Source organism: Chaetura pelagica, unplaced genomic scaffold (genome assembly GCF_000747805.2).
Source record: "Chaetura pelagica isolate M959 unplaced genomic scaffold, ChaPel_1.0 scaffold134, whole genome shotgun sequence".
NCBI lineage: Eukaryota > Metazoa > Chordata > Aves > Apodiformes > Apodidae > Chaetura > Chaetura pelagica.
This window is the reverse complement of record NW_009953105.1, coordinates 474495-488929: the sequence shown is the minus strand read 5'-3', so window position 1 is coordinate 488929 and position 14435 is coordinate 474495. Positions and strand designations below refer to the sequence as shown.

Genomic DNA, 14435 nt, shown 5'->3' with positions numbered 1-14435 from the left:
TTTCCCTAATGTGCACCTAAGGTTGTTTCTGCTCTTTTTCAGGATATTGTATAGCCACCTGCCTGGTTAAACCACAACAAGCACCAAGCACATGCCTGAGCTGGGGTATGTGCTTTTAGAAGCTGATTCACACAATGGAATATAGCAGGCAGGTGTGGTTTTATCTGGTAAGTCTAGCCCGTTACAAGATTTCTTGTGTACTGTTTCCCAGCTGTTTTACCTTTTTACACATATATAAAAAGCTCCAGAATTATTCAGTAGTAATATTCATTAATTGCAAGCTATGTTTCTTAAAAAAACACAACAAAAAGCTCAGTGTATTTTCTGGCACTGTGACTGACCTAACCTACATATCAGTACACTCCTAAAAATTAACAGCCTGCATCAGTGTCAACCCTGGAGGCTGGTCATACACACAGTGCCTGTACTCACAGTTTTCACAGTGGTTTCCTGTATAGCCAGCCAGACAGGCACATCTGTAGGTACCGCTTTTGTCTAGAATGCATGTTCCATCATGAAGACATGGAGATGAAGAACAAGCTATAAAAGAAAAGCAAGAACATTCATGGTCTTTCATTGGATGGGAGCATTATCTATTTTTCATGATGTCTTGGGGTAAATTACAAATTCTGGTTAAAAGTTAGGAAGACACAGCAAATGGCCTAATGCATACCAAAAAACCTTCTGTTCTTCTTTCTTACTTACTGTAGATGGGATCTTATAGGAATGGGCAGTAATTTTCCCAGCATCCATCACTTACTCTTACAATTTTCTTTTAACTGTTGTCAAGTAGTCAGAATGGTTTATGGAAGAAAAATAATTTACAGCAAGCTCCAACAGTGTTTAGAGTTTAGCCTAAATTAAAGAAGATTAGTATCAACCTACATTTCTCCTGCCATTCATCCCAGATATTAGGGATGAGTACCCTAATACCCCTAAGTTCCCAGATCCATGGTTCTGGCAGTTTTTCTAGCGTCTTGTCATGCCAGACTTTGGGAGTTGTTTTGCCCCTGAGGAGCACCTGTTTTGTGCTGGGTTCAGGAAGCCATGATGACCCTAAGTCTGTTGGGGAAGCACACCACAAATCTAGCAGTGATACACATGAAACTGTACACACATCAAACTGTATTACATATAATATATAAGTACATTAATATATTTGCATAAATTAATAGCAGAATGTGCAATTGCACCATTTTATATCAGCAAATTCCACTGTACAATATCACACATTTTTTCTGTTCTGTTTTTGCTCTAAGGGGAGTTGAGTGAGTAAAACATGCTTTACTCTCAAAAATACAAATCAGTAGGTTTCACTTAGATATTTCTCCATGGCTTTTAGCAGGCAAAAAGTAGAGCCAAAATCTCAAGATATAGATCCAGTTTAAGATTCAAGTGTCTCCAAAACCTGAGGATTTCGGGATCTAATGCCCTGCTTCAAGTCCATCTTAACAAAAGAAGACTCTGCAGCAAAGTTCACATCTGAGTCCATACCAGAAGCTGAGTTCAGTTACAGCTCAGAATGACTACAAAATCTTGCCATCATAAAGATTTACCCAAGTATACAGGATAACTTATGGATTAAACTTCAAAATTGTGATTGCTATAAAGGTCAGCATTCTAATTCATTTACAGATAATCTTTAACCTTCCAAACTAAATACACTAATTGCTTTAGTTATAGCAGAAATATGAATCTTAGTACCAGCTGTTGAGTGTTGCAACCATGAGAAATCAGTCTTGGTGAGGTTGTGTATTAATACATGTAAAGCATTCTCTCTACAGAAGTCTCAAATGACAGATACCAGAATCAGCAGGTTTTTTTTGTAAAGACTTCACTTGAAGTATAATCTCTGAATCTTTTTTATCCAGATGGCAAGAAACAAGACATATATAGATACTACATATGGATTTCTCTGGAGGTTTCATGTGATGATGTAAAAGCAATTAATACATGGCTGGGCAATAAATATTTCCAGGTGTCATTGAAGACTAAGGTCTGACTAAGGCCAGTAATTCATTCATTAAAAGGAATATATATATATGGCAATTGTAGTGCATCCAAGTAACATGAAGTATCATGAAGAAGGAAGGAGAAGCAGAAGAGCCTGTACAGACTGATATTTTGTAGTCACTGGTTTGAAGCCAGTGAGCTTTCAGCTTTGTCCTTGCCCCAGCTATGTTTCATGATATTGTAGAAGTAAGCACGCTGAGTGAACAAGAATAAGTGCCGGGTACTGTCCTCGAAAATGTCAGAAACTCAAGAGTATTAAAGACTTTTCTTTTTAAAGGAGTCTGGATTTCCTGACTTCAGTCAAACAACACGGAACAGTACTACAAAAGGTTAAAGTCCCTATGTTGTGTACAGAAAGTAAAGCGTTATTGAAATTCAGTAACAGGCTTTCATCTAACTACATCCAGCATATGACTAAACTCTAAGAAACCCTGATGCCTACCCAACTACCCCACCCCATGCCCCCAAATCCTCACTTGAAGTCTGTTGAGTGAATTCTAGTCACTCATAACAATTACTGGTTTCCATCTGACAAATGGCATGGGATAAGACCTAACACCTGCTTCCAGACCAGGCAGCACAACAGGTTGTGTGCTTCTGTCCTTTAGTAAGTACACATACAGTGACCTTTCCTAAAGGGGATACAGTCTTTGCAGTGTATTTTGTATCAATCAAAACTTTTCTGTCAGTCGAACCAGTCAGTGCCACTGCTTCAACAAAGCAATGACTTAAAAGCCAGAAAAGAGCTCAAAGGAAGGGAAGACAGAAAGGAAAGGAATTCTGACAGCACAAGACACTTCTTTTACAGCACTAGGGTGATGGGGACATCAGATTACCTCCATGGCCTGGTCCATATCCTGTAAGCAGAAGTGGTGCTGCTGCTCTCATCTGCAGTACAGAGAATTGCTCTAGCAAGCCCTGTGCAATCCGTTCTGGGAACTTTGGCTTTTCTGCAGTACTGTGCACAGAGGGAAATTTCAGGGAAAATGCTTCAGTTTGCAATGTGCTACCAGAGATTTTGATCCTGTGCTGCCCCTCCTTTTACGGAATCACAAAACCATCAAGGTTGTTAAGGTCCTCTGAGATCACCAAGTCCAATCATCTGCACAGAAAAGAAACAAACCAAACAAACACAACCAACCACACACACTCCACAAAAAACAAAACAAACAAACAAAAAAAGTAAACCTCACAACCTCAGTCACTAGAGCATGCCATGAAGTGCCACATCTACACGTTTGTTGAATACCTCCAAGGATGGTGACTCAACCACCTCCCTGGGTAGGCTACTCTGGTGCCTGATCACTCTTTCAGTATAGAAATTCTTCCTAATATCCAATCTAACTGCAACTTCAGGCCATTTCCTCTGGTCCTATTGTTATTTACTTGGAAGGGGAGGCCAACATCCACCTCACCACAACCTAGTTGTAGAGGGCAATAAGGTCTCCCCTCAGCCTCCTCTTCTCCAAACTAAACATCCATAGTTCCCTCAGCTGCTCCTCATGTGACTTATTCTCTAGACCCTTCACCAGCTTGGTAGCTGTCCTCTGGACATGCTCCAGCACCTAAACATCCTTGTAGTGAAGAGCCCAGAAGTAAACACAGTACTCGAGATGCTGCCTCACCAGTGCCAACTACAGGGGCGCAATCACTTCCGTACTCCTGCTGGCCACAGTATTCCTGATACAGGCCAGGATGCTGTTGGCTTTCTTGGCTACCTAGGCATACTGCTGGCTCCTGTTCATTCGCCTGTCCACCAATGCTCCCAGGTCTTTTCTGCTGGGCAGCACTCCAGCCATTCTTCCTCAAGCCTGTAGCATTGCCTGGGGGTTGTTCTGACTGAAATGCAGGACCCAGCACTTGGCCCTATTAAATTTCATACCGTTGGCCTTGGTCCATTGATCCAGCCTGTCCAGTTCCCTCTTCAGAGCCTTCCTCCCCTCAAGCAGATCAACGTTTCCATCCAATTTGGTGTCATCTGCAATTTTACTGAGGGTGCACTCAATCCCCTTATCCAGATCACTGATAAAGCTATTGAACAAGACTGGCCCCAAAACTGAGCTGTAAAGAGACACCACTGGTGACGATCTACCAACTAGATTTGACCCTATTTAACACAACTCTCTGGGCCTGGCCACCAGCCAGTTTTTCACCCAGTGAAGATTACATTTGTCTATGCCATGATTCACCAGCTTCTACAAGAGAATGCTGTGGGAGATGATGTCAAAGGCCTTACCAAAGTCTAGGTAGACAATGTAAACAGCCTTCCCCTCATCCAATAGGCAGATCACATGGTCATAGAAAGAGGTCAGGTTAGACAAGCAAAACCTCCCTTTCATAAATCCATGCTGGCTGGCCCAAATCCCCTGGCTGCCCTGCACTTGCCATGTGAGCTCACTCAAGATGAGCCTCTCCATGATCTTTCCTGGTACTGAGGTCAAACTGAGAGGCCTGTTGCTCCCCAGATCCTCCTTCTGGCCCTTCTCATAGATGGGCATCATGTCAGCCACCCTCCAGTCATCTGGGACCTCCCCTCTTGACTAGGATTGTTGATAAATGATGGAAAGAGGATTAGCGACCTCCCCCACCAGCTCCCTCAGTACTCTAGGGTGGATCCCATCAGACCCCATAGACTTGTGTGTGCGTGCAGAAGCCAGTCATTAACTACTTCCTCCTGGATTGTGGGGAAGTTGTTATGCTCTCTGTCCTTATCTTCCAGCTCAGGAGGCTGAATGCCCTGGGGGGAGCTGGTCTGACTATTAAAGACAGAGGCAAAGAAGGCATTAAGTATCTCGGCCTTTTCTTCATCCTTGGTTGCAATGTTCCCCCCACATCCAATGAGGGATGGACATTGTCCCTGGCTCTTGTTTTATTATGTATTTGTAAAAACTTTTGTTGTTGTCCCTTATGTCAGTGGCCAAGCTGAGCTCCAGCTGGGCTTTTGCCTTCCTCATTTTCTCTCTGCATGACCTAACAAGATCTCTGTACTCTTCTTGAGTTGCCTGTCCCTTCTTCCAAAGGTGGTGAATCCTCTTTTTCCTAAATCTCCACAAAAGCTGCCTGTTCAACCAGGCCACCCTTTAATCTTATGACACCTGGGGACAGCCTGCTCCCTGGCTTTGAAGATTTCCTTCTCCAAGAGTGTCCAGGCTTCCTGGACCCCTTTGCCCCTCAGAACTGTCTCCCAAGGGACTCTCTAAACCAGTGTCCTGAACAAGCCTAAGTCGACCCTTCAGAAGTCCAAGGTGAAGATTTTGCTAACACCCTTCTTACATCACTAAGAATTGAAAACTTCACCATTTTGTGATTGCTAAGCCCAACACAACATCCAACCACCACATCTCCCACTAGTCCTTCTCTGTGAACAGGAGGTCCAGCAAGGTGCTTCCCTTCACAGGCTCATTTACCAGTTGCCTAAGGAAGTTATCTTCCACACTCTCGAGGAATCTCCTAGCCTGCCTGCTCTCTGCTGTGTTATATTTCCGGTAGACATCCAGTAAGTTGAACTCCCCCACCAGAACAAGGGCTGGCAATTGTGAGATTTCATCCAGCCACTGGTAAAATACTTCATCTGCCTCCTTGTCCTGGCCGGGTGGTCTATAACAGATTCCCAGCACAGTATCTGCCTTATTCCTTACTCATGAACACTCAACTTTATTACCACTATAATCAAGCTCTACACAATTAAAACACTCCCTAACATACAGAGCCACACCATTGCCTCTCCTACTTTGCCCATCCCTTTTGAAGACCTTATATTCATTCACTGCAGTATTCTTAATGACAGCCATCCCACCATGTTTCTGTGATGGCAACTACATCATAGCTGTCCTGATGCACAATAGCTTCCAGCACAACCTGTTTGTTGCCCATGCTACATGCATTAGTGTCATGGTTTGGGCCCAACACAACAAAGGAACAGCCACATGGGTGCTCACTCAACTTGTTTACACACACACACACTGGGATGAGGAGGACAAAGCTCATGGATTGAGACAAAGGACAGGGAAGTCCAATTAAGGTCCCGGGCAAATCAGACTCAACTTGTGGAAAAAAAAAAAAAACAAAAACCAAACCAAACAAAACAAAAAACACCTTAATTTCACACTAATCAAACACACACAGGACACAGACAACACAAAGAGCAGGGCTTACACACATTACCCCACCCCTCCCTTTTTCCTGGGCCCAAATTACTTTGCTCCCAGGTTCTCTACCTCCTTTCCCCAGAGGCACAGGGGGACAGGGAATGGGATTTAGAGTCAGTTCACAGGCTGGTGGGTCCTGCCACTCCATCCTCCTCAGGAAGAAGGATTCCTCCCAGTCCTCCCCTGCTTTCCCACAGGGCACCTCCCATGGGAGAGAGTCCTCCATAAACCTCTCCTTCATAAGTCCTTCCCACAACGTCCAGAGCTGCTCCAGCCTGGGCTTCTCACAGTCACCAAGCTGCTTCGGGAACACCCACCTACCCTGGCACCAGGGTCTTCCAAAGCTGCATAATCAGAGTCCACAGGCAGCAAATCCTCTGGCCACAAAATCCATATCCACTGCCAAGTTCACCCCTCCCAGCACCTTCAAGGAATGTTCCACCACGTTCCTCCATGAGTGCAGGGGGACAGCTGCCATCTCACCATGGGTTGCAGGGAAACTTCTGCGAGGGCACCTTCTTCCCCTTCTGCCTCACCAACCACCAGAACTGCTCTTCTTCCCCAGCACAGCTCTTTTCCCCCAAGTCCTTCTCTGCTCAGGTGTTATACCAGTTCTTTCATATGTTAATTGCTGAGGTGCATCTATCGTCTCTCTAATAGCTCCTTGGCTGGGTTTGGAGCAGGGGGAGCTTCTCAACTTCTTACAGGAGCCAACCCTGCCGCCCTTCCCTTGCTACTAAAAAACTCACCAAACTAAACCAGAATAATTAGTGTAGATGCACTTGAAATGGGCTATTGGTTTCACCCCCATCCTTGGCTCTTCACACCTAGGCTCATCTCTGATGGGCCTGGTTTGGAGCCAGACATTGATCTTTCAGGTCTTCTTGTTTACCCATTCATCATTCCCCAGAACTGGAGGGATGGAGAACACCATTTGTGCTCCCAGTCTCTTGACCAATCATCCCAAGGCCCTGAAATCTTTCTTCATTGCTCTCAAACTTCTTCTCTTTACCTCATCACTACCTACACTGCCAAAAGAGGGTAGCAACCTAAGGGCCGTACCAGACCAATAAGCTTCCTGGTTATATCCCTATCCTGGGCCCCAGGGAGGCAGCAGACTTCCCTGTGGGAAGGGTCCAACCAACATACAGAACCCTCAGTTCCCCTCAGAAGGGAATCTCCTGTAACAATTACCCTTCTCTTGCTCTTAACAGAAGCAGTCTTAACGCATGGAGCCAGCTGCTTTGGTGACTCCCTGGATGGGGCTTTATCAGCATCCTCATTTCCCTGGTACTCTATTTCCAGAGTTCCGTATCTGTTCTGTAAGGGCACCTGGACAGGTGAGGGAGGCCTGGAGGGGACTTGCCTGCTGCCTCTGAGCAGGGACCTGCTTCCATTCACCCCTGTGACATCTGAGGTCCCCTCCTTCTGCCTGGTAACAATAAAGTGGGGGATCCTCTACTTCTCAGTGAGCCTCCAACCGCTGCCTTTTCTCTAAGGATGGGAAGGTGTGGCTCCACCAGGCTATTTCTCTTTCACATTCCTAGGTAGTCCTTAATCTCTCCAATTAACTGTCGGGTGAGCGGGGTTTTAAACTGCCGCTGCCCTTCCTCTCTCCGCCCACGCTCAATTCTATGCTGCCCCATGCACACCGTATTCTTCCTCTAAATTGTCCTGTTGGCTAGGTTAAAGCTTCACATAAAAAGACACTGCGAGTGTTTAAAAGCCTTTCACTGCAGCTACACATTAGGCTAGAACAGCCTCATAAAAGTGTACAATAGGACCTCCTCACAAACTTTTATAAGCACTTTGCAATGTGTGCAGGGTGGATTACCACACTTGCAGCCACACAGCATCAGAATAATTACCACTAAAAATGGGGCAGAAATAAAGTGCTCAACAGTATTTGAATACCAAGTGTTTCCTGTTGGACAGAGAAAAGAGAATCAATTCAGCTTGCACCATAAGGAAAATGTTAGTTTTCTGAGCACAGGCAGCCTTTATGTAACATAGCCCATACCACACTCATGTGTTCTAGAACACCTCTCCTGTTGAAAGTCCAAGCAAGCTATCAATAGCTAATGTTCCAGCTATGCTATTAACAGGTACTACAGGTAATATATGAAGAACAGGGCAGACTAAGAAATGGCATAGGCTCTGCATCCAGCAGTATGCACAGTTCAGGCTGCTAGCTACACACCAGCTACTGCAGGTTTCTGGGTTAAATATAGGGATTATATAAACTAAACTAAAATACCTGAGCCAGATACACCCTGGATGATGTAATGAAATGTGGATCACCAAGATGTGTGGAAGGCAAGTTATGGTGGGTTATAGATCCTGCAGGGTTTATTTGTGGCAAAGCAGCACACTGATTAGCTTTCTGTGCCAAGAATACTGTGGGTAGATTTGACCAAAATTCTCTACATATGTACACAAGGAAGATCCAGGAAAAGCGTAGAGGATGCTTCAAATGCAATGGCAAAATGAGGATCCAACTACACTTTCAATGTTATTTTTCTTTTCATAAAGAAAATTTTCTGTGCTTTGAACACACCTTTTTTTTTTTTTTCCTTGTTTTTTCTTTTTTTTAAACCCTAATGGTATGACACAAGATTCATGTCAAGGCATTTTCACTGAGCATCAGGTTTTTGTTAGTTGAGACAGTGACTGCTCCTGCACACAGCATTGAGCAATTCTGCAATTGCAGATACTCGTGCCCTTTCTTCTGTTTCCATCTGTGCTCTTGGTTCTCAGACAGAAAACTCTTGCAAAACAGCAGCTTTTCTGTGCTGGCTGATGTACTTGTTCTTCATACAGGGAGAAGAAATTCAGTCTTTGTTCAAAGAGCCTCACATTCAAATGCCAACTGATGGCTTTTGAATCTTTCCTGCACTGACTTTGTTGCTGCTGGCAACACAGCATGGAAGTTTTTAATAAAGCAAAACAGGGATATTTTAACATTATAATAAAGTAACACTGAATTAATTTTAATGACTGGCATGTTCCAGTTTTGGATAATTTTACCTGTAATTTCTTCAAAGATAGCATGAAATCCATCAAAATTCTTAGATCCATCAGACTGGAAAAGGACATGGAGTGAAGACCCAGTGCTTCGGATGGGAGGTGGCCTCTCATTTCCACAGAATTTCTTAATTATTCGGCTGTCCAAATTGTCCCCATCACGGATCTCCACATAGTCATACTGGCACATGTAGTCAAACTCCAGGCTCAGCATGGAAAATCTTGAGGAACAAGGACACATGGTCAGGCTGCATACTCTCACCTGTACACCCTCACTCTGATTTAATTTTACTTAGGATGTTTAGTTATGTTAGTGCCCTCACCCCAATGAATCAATGAGTCCATAATCACATGAAGTCTGTACTTCATCTCAATTTTTGCATCTTGACCCTTGGAAGACAGCTTAACTCTATACAGTTGCTCCATAAGAATATTTAAGTGGCAGAACAGTGAAGTCTAAATTGAAGTAAAATATTCTGTTCATATGCTTCAGTTCTCTAATCTATTTTCATTGTGATAGAAGTCAGCAATCAGGTACAAGGAAAACTCAGAGATATAACAGAAGCAGCGAAAATAGGCAGAGGAAGGGAATCTGAAACACTACAGTGTTCCACTGTTCATGTCACTGAGTTTTCACAGGTCTCCCTCTGGACACTGAGCCTATAGGAAAGCTGGGGAGGGATTTTTCATCAGAGAGGGTAGTAACAAGACAAAGAGTAATGGTTTTAAACTGAAAGAGGGGAGATTTAGGTTAGACATCAGGAAAAAATTCTTCACCAGGAGGGTAGTACAGTACTGGAACAGGTTGTCATGCAGGACAGTGTTGAAAGCTTTGCACAGGTCCAGGTAGATTATGTCATTTGCTCTTCCTTTGTCCACCAATGCTGTGACCCCATTGTAGAAGGCCACCAAATTAGTCAGGCAGGATTTGCCCTTGGTGAAGCCATGTTGGTTGTCACCAATCATCCCTTGGTTTTGCAAGTGCCTTAGCAGAGCCTTCAGGAGGATCTGCTCCATGAACTTGCCAGGCACAGAGGAGAGACTGTCTGGTCTATAGTTCCTTGGAACTTTTTTTCCCTTTTTGAAAACGGGTTATGTTTCCCCTCTTCTTGTCAGTGGGAGTTTTGTGAGACTGCCAAAACTTTTCAAATACAATGGACAGAGGCTTTGCAACTTCATCAGCCAGTTTCTTCAGGAGCCGTGGATAAATCCCATCAGATCCCATGGACTTATACACCTTCAGGTCCTTCAGCTGATCATGAACCTGCTCTTCTCATACAGTGGGGAGATCTTCCTTTTCACAGCCCATGCCTTTGCCTTCTCTAACTTGAATGGTGTGACCAGAGCCTTTGTTGGTGAAGACTCTGGCAAAGTAGTCATTGAGTACCTCAGCCTTCTCTAGGTCCTGCATGACCAGGTCTCCATTTTCCTTCTGAAGTGGGCCAACATTCTTCCTTGTCTTCCTCTTATTACCTGTATAAACTGCTATTGTTCTTCACATTTGTAGAATCCCCAAATGAATAATAGTCTCAAAACAGCTGCCCTGACAAACTGGACATTTTGCTTGGGTGGGGTCCTCATTTGATAAGCCACCTGGACCCTGTTGTCACAAGGAGAGCCCCTCGTTCCGATAAATGGGACACTGTCTTTATTTGATAAGGAACAGTGGCTGACAAGAGAAGCCCCCTGGAAGCACAGTGCCACCTTGCAAAAGACCATTTTCCTGGATGTGGGGGTGGGGGGAGCCTCACCAGGAGAGGCAGGGCCAGAAGCCATAAAAGAGGCAGACTCAAAATGCTCGGGGCAGGTGCCTGCCATCCAAGGACCACAATGTCATGTCGAGACCGTCGTTGGATCCAAGGGTGGTGATATCTTTCCTATCCACTTAATCTTTCTTTCTCTGTCTCTCTTCATCTCTCTCACTTTTTCTAGCCTTATTCCTGGCACATAACAGTAACATAATTTACAATTTTGCCAAGCTTTTCCAGTTGTAACGTGTTGTTTTGGGAGTACAATTTTGCTAAGTTCTGTTAGTTGTAATCTGTTGCTTTGAGAGTGATGTTGTTTTGTGGGGACTTTTTATGAGCTTTACAATCTTACTCAATTCTAAGTAATGCTTTGCATAAACCCCCTGGGTAATGGTCTTACTCAGAATGTCACGCAGAGAATTCCAGAGGTTAATCTTGCCAAATAGGTTGCTAAAAGTGATTAATTAGGAGAGGAGGATTGGATCCAAATGACCCTGGGTTGACCCCCACCTCTAGGGAACCTTACACATGCCCACTTTGTAGGACCTAATGCCATACCCGCTTTTTGGGACGTGAAATTTAATTTAGGCCCCCACCTCTGAGGAGCCATGCCCACTTTGTGGGATGTAATGCCATATTCACTTTGTAGGATGTGATATTTAATTTGGGCCCCCACCTCTGGGGAGCTGTGCCCACTTTGTGGGACATGACAACATCCCTGGCCAGGACCAGGTCTCTGTGCTTTGGCCTTCCTTACCCAATCCCTTGCTTCTCTGACAACTTCACTGTACTGCCCCCAGGATACTTATCCCTGCTTCCACTCCCTGTATACTGTGTATACCATTTAGCTGTATGCAGGAGCACCTTGCTCATCCATGCAGGCCTCCTGGCACTCCTGCATACCTTCCTCTTTGTTGGGACACATTGCTTCTGAGCATGGAGGAGGTGATCTTTGAATATAGACCAGCTTTGCTGGGCTCCCATAATCTCCAGGGCTTTGTCCCATGGTACCCTACCAAGTAGATCCTTGAAGAGACCAAAGTCTGCTTTTTTGAAATTGAAGGTAGTGAGCTTACTTCAGCTCCTTCCTTACTGCCTTAAGGACCCTGAGTTTGTGCTGTGCAAATCATACACCTAGCCAACGACATATTTTAAAAACAAAGTAGGTACAGCTCGTATCTGCTGAGACTGGTGCAAAGTTGTGTCATGAGAACACAAAACTCCTCATATCACTGCTCGCCTGTGCCTTCTATACATTTCTCCAGAGTCAAAGGGGCTCCAATGCTATCCAAGCAATATTTGCAGCTCTTATAACTACACAATAGGCTTGCATTTGCAAGTCTGAAAAAAAGGGCATTAGTGTGAGAATGCTACAAGAATGCTTTAGACCTTTTGCCTGGGCTCCAAAGCTGGTGAAATATTGATGTGAAGACTTTAGCTACTATTTTTATTATCTTACCTGCTGGGTTTCAAATACAATTTTCTGACAAGCTTCCTGCTGCATGTGTGAGCTCCCTGCTACACACATGTGAAAATAGTATTAATTACCTCAACTAGGAGCTCTCCTGCACTAGGTAGGATACTCCATCAAGAACTGTGTGCTTGAATCAGCACAGGCAGGCTAAAAGGTAAGGTATACACAGGTCAGAAGAGCGATGATGTACAGTAGAACAAATCATACCCTCCAGACATAGCAATGGTAAGAGGAATAATTGAGGCTGGTAGAGGACAGGGCTGGTAAAATGAGTGAAAGGAAAATAAGTGAGGGAAAATGTAGTCTAAATGCAAGGCAGGGCCCATGAGTAAATCTCTCCTGCATCATACCAAAATACTCCTACAGCTTTTCTTCAAAGACTGTCTTAGTTCAGCCTAGTTTGCCCTTCAGAAAATATTAGTTACTTTGGTGTTAATGTCTTGAAGAGACCTCTAGAGAGATAAATTTTGTCAAATATCTGAGAAACCATCTTTAGCATCAAGCTGTCCTAAATGGGAATTCAAGGCAAAGCATTGATAATTTGTGCAGTGACTGCTCATCACAAGTTAGACCAGAAGAAAGAGCTAAGGTACCAATTACAAAGTGGTAGCAGTACCTTCACTGCCCCAGGGCTCTGAGCCGTGGACCCACATTGACCCTTGGTTATCCACATGCCCCAATGTCCACCTGAAACCAGTGCTGGCTAAAAGTCAGTATGACCTACCTTAATTCAATGTTAAATCCAGCTTGAACATGAACAGTCCATTCACATCTGGCATTCAGTGGGTAACCCTCCAGCAAAATCTGACCTCTAGAAGCCCAAAGAACCTGCCCACACCCTGGGGAGCAAAAGAAGATAAAAAAATACGTGTGAGGGACCTTCAAGAGGTATTTGGTATTTGAGGAAAATGCATGTAGAAAAAACACTGGAATAAGAAGACAGAATGGCTTAGGAATATACAGACTTTTTTTTTTTTAAGGAAGTATATAAAATAATGGGACAACCACATAATGCTATAAAGAGTTATGGCTCTATTAGAGTAGTGTCTAGGCTAACAGCACCCCTAGAAAAGTTTTAGTTGATTGCTTCTCCCTGGTTTGCAACACAGCTCCATGAAACCATTTCTTACTGATTTTGCCCCACTCTTGATTAGCCCACCTACCCACATGGCTGATGCTCCAGCTCAGAACAGTTTTGACAGATCTCATGTTGATCTGTGTAATCACTGAGCTGAACAGATCTCATGTTGATCTGTGTAATCACTGAAGCTGAGGACGCTCATGGGAAAGTGCCAAAGGTACAATGAACACCTGAATTAGCTCAGGTGAGCAAAACAGTTGAGAGGATGAGCTGTTACACCCAACATCATAGTTTCCAAATCCTTCACAAGAAGACTCCTAGAGAAAAAACAGCTGATGTATGTCTAAAAGAGACATATGTTGGTCCTCAGTATTCACCATATAATTCTTACATGTTAATGCCACCATGCCAATGGAGACGATGGAATTATCACAGTTCTCTAGCAATTACTATATATCACATATATAATGTGCCCTTATGCCTTCTCTTATGTTAATTCCTATCTGTCCTCTTCTCCTGTCCCACTCTGCCTGTGTCACTCTCAGCTTTTCACCATACTATGCAAGGTGAATACTCTGGTTATTTGTTCCCAGTCAGAGAAAACTACCAGAGGACAATTACATGGACAAACAGCAGATGAGGTGACACACTGAGGAAGCAATATGTTTTCGTGGCTATCCTGCAGCTGTCCCTAGGCAGCTATCCAGGGGTAGTCCTCATTTTGGATGCTGAATGTTTTTAGCCCATAGAGTTCTCTCACCTTAGGTAACCTCTCTTTTCCCCCCAGCTATAAAATATGGCTAATGGTATTTTCCTCTGTGGAAGGAAAGTTGTTTAGTAATTCTTGTAGAGCCTTCTCTGATCTGTAAATGGAAGTGCTAGCAAAATTTACAGTTAAGTCATCACATACACATTTTTTAGGAAAGACAGGCCAACAGGGCAAGGTG

The 14435-nt window shown here is 43.9% G+C and overlaps 1 protein-coding gene across 3 annotated transcripts in view; it reads right to left on the bottom strand.

Moving 5' to 3' along the window:
- Window positions 1-14435, bottom strand: part of PAMR1 (peptidase domain containing associated with muscle regeneration 1) — a 50601-nt gene that overhangs the window by 22077 nt on the left and 14089 nt on the right. For 2 of the 3 annotated variants that reach the window (XM_009997269.1, XM_009997270.1), the window contains exons 4-6: window positions 13132-13246; window positions 9189-9406; window positions 433-540 (exon numbers count right to left, since the gene is read on the bottom strand). In XM_009997269.1, the coding sequence (XP_009995571.1) occupies window positions 433-540; window positions 9189-9406; window positions 13132-13246 (441 nt within the window). The remainder of the gene's footprint in view (window positions 1-432; window positions 541-9188; window positions 9407-13131; window positions 13247-14435) is intronic. The other variant, XM_009997271.1, reaches the window with a different exon arrangement.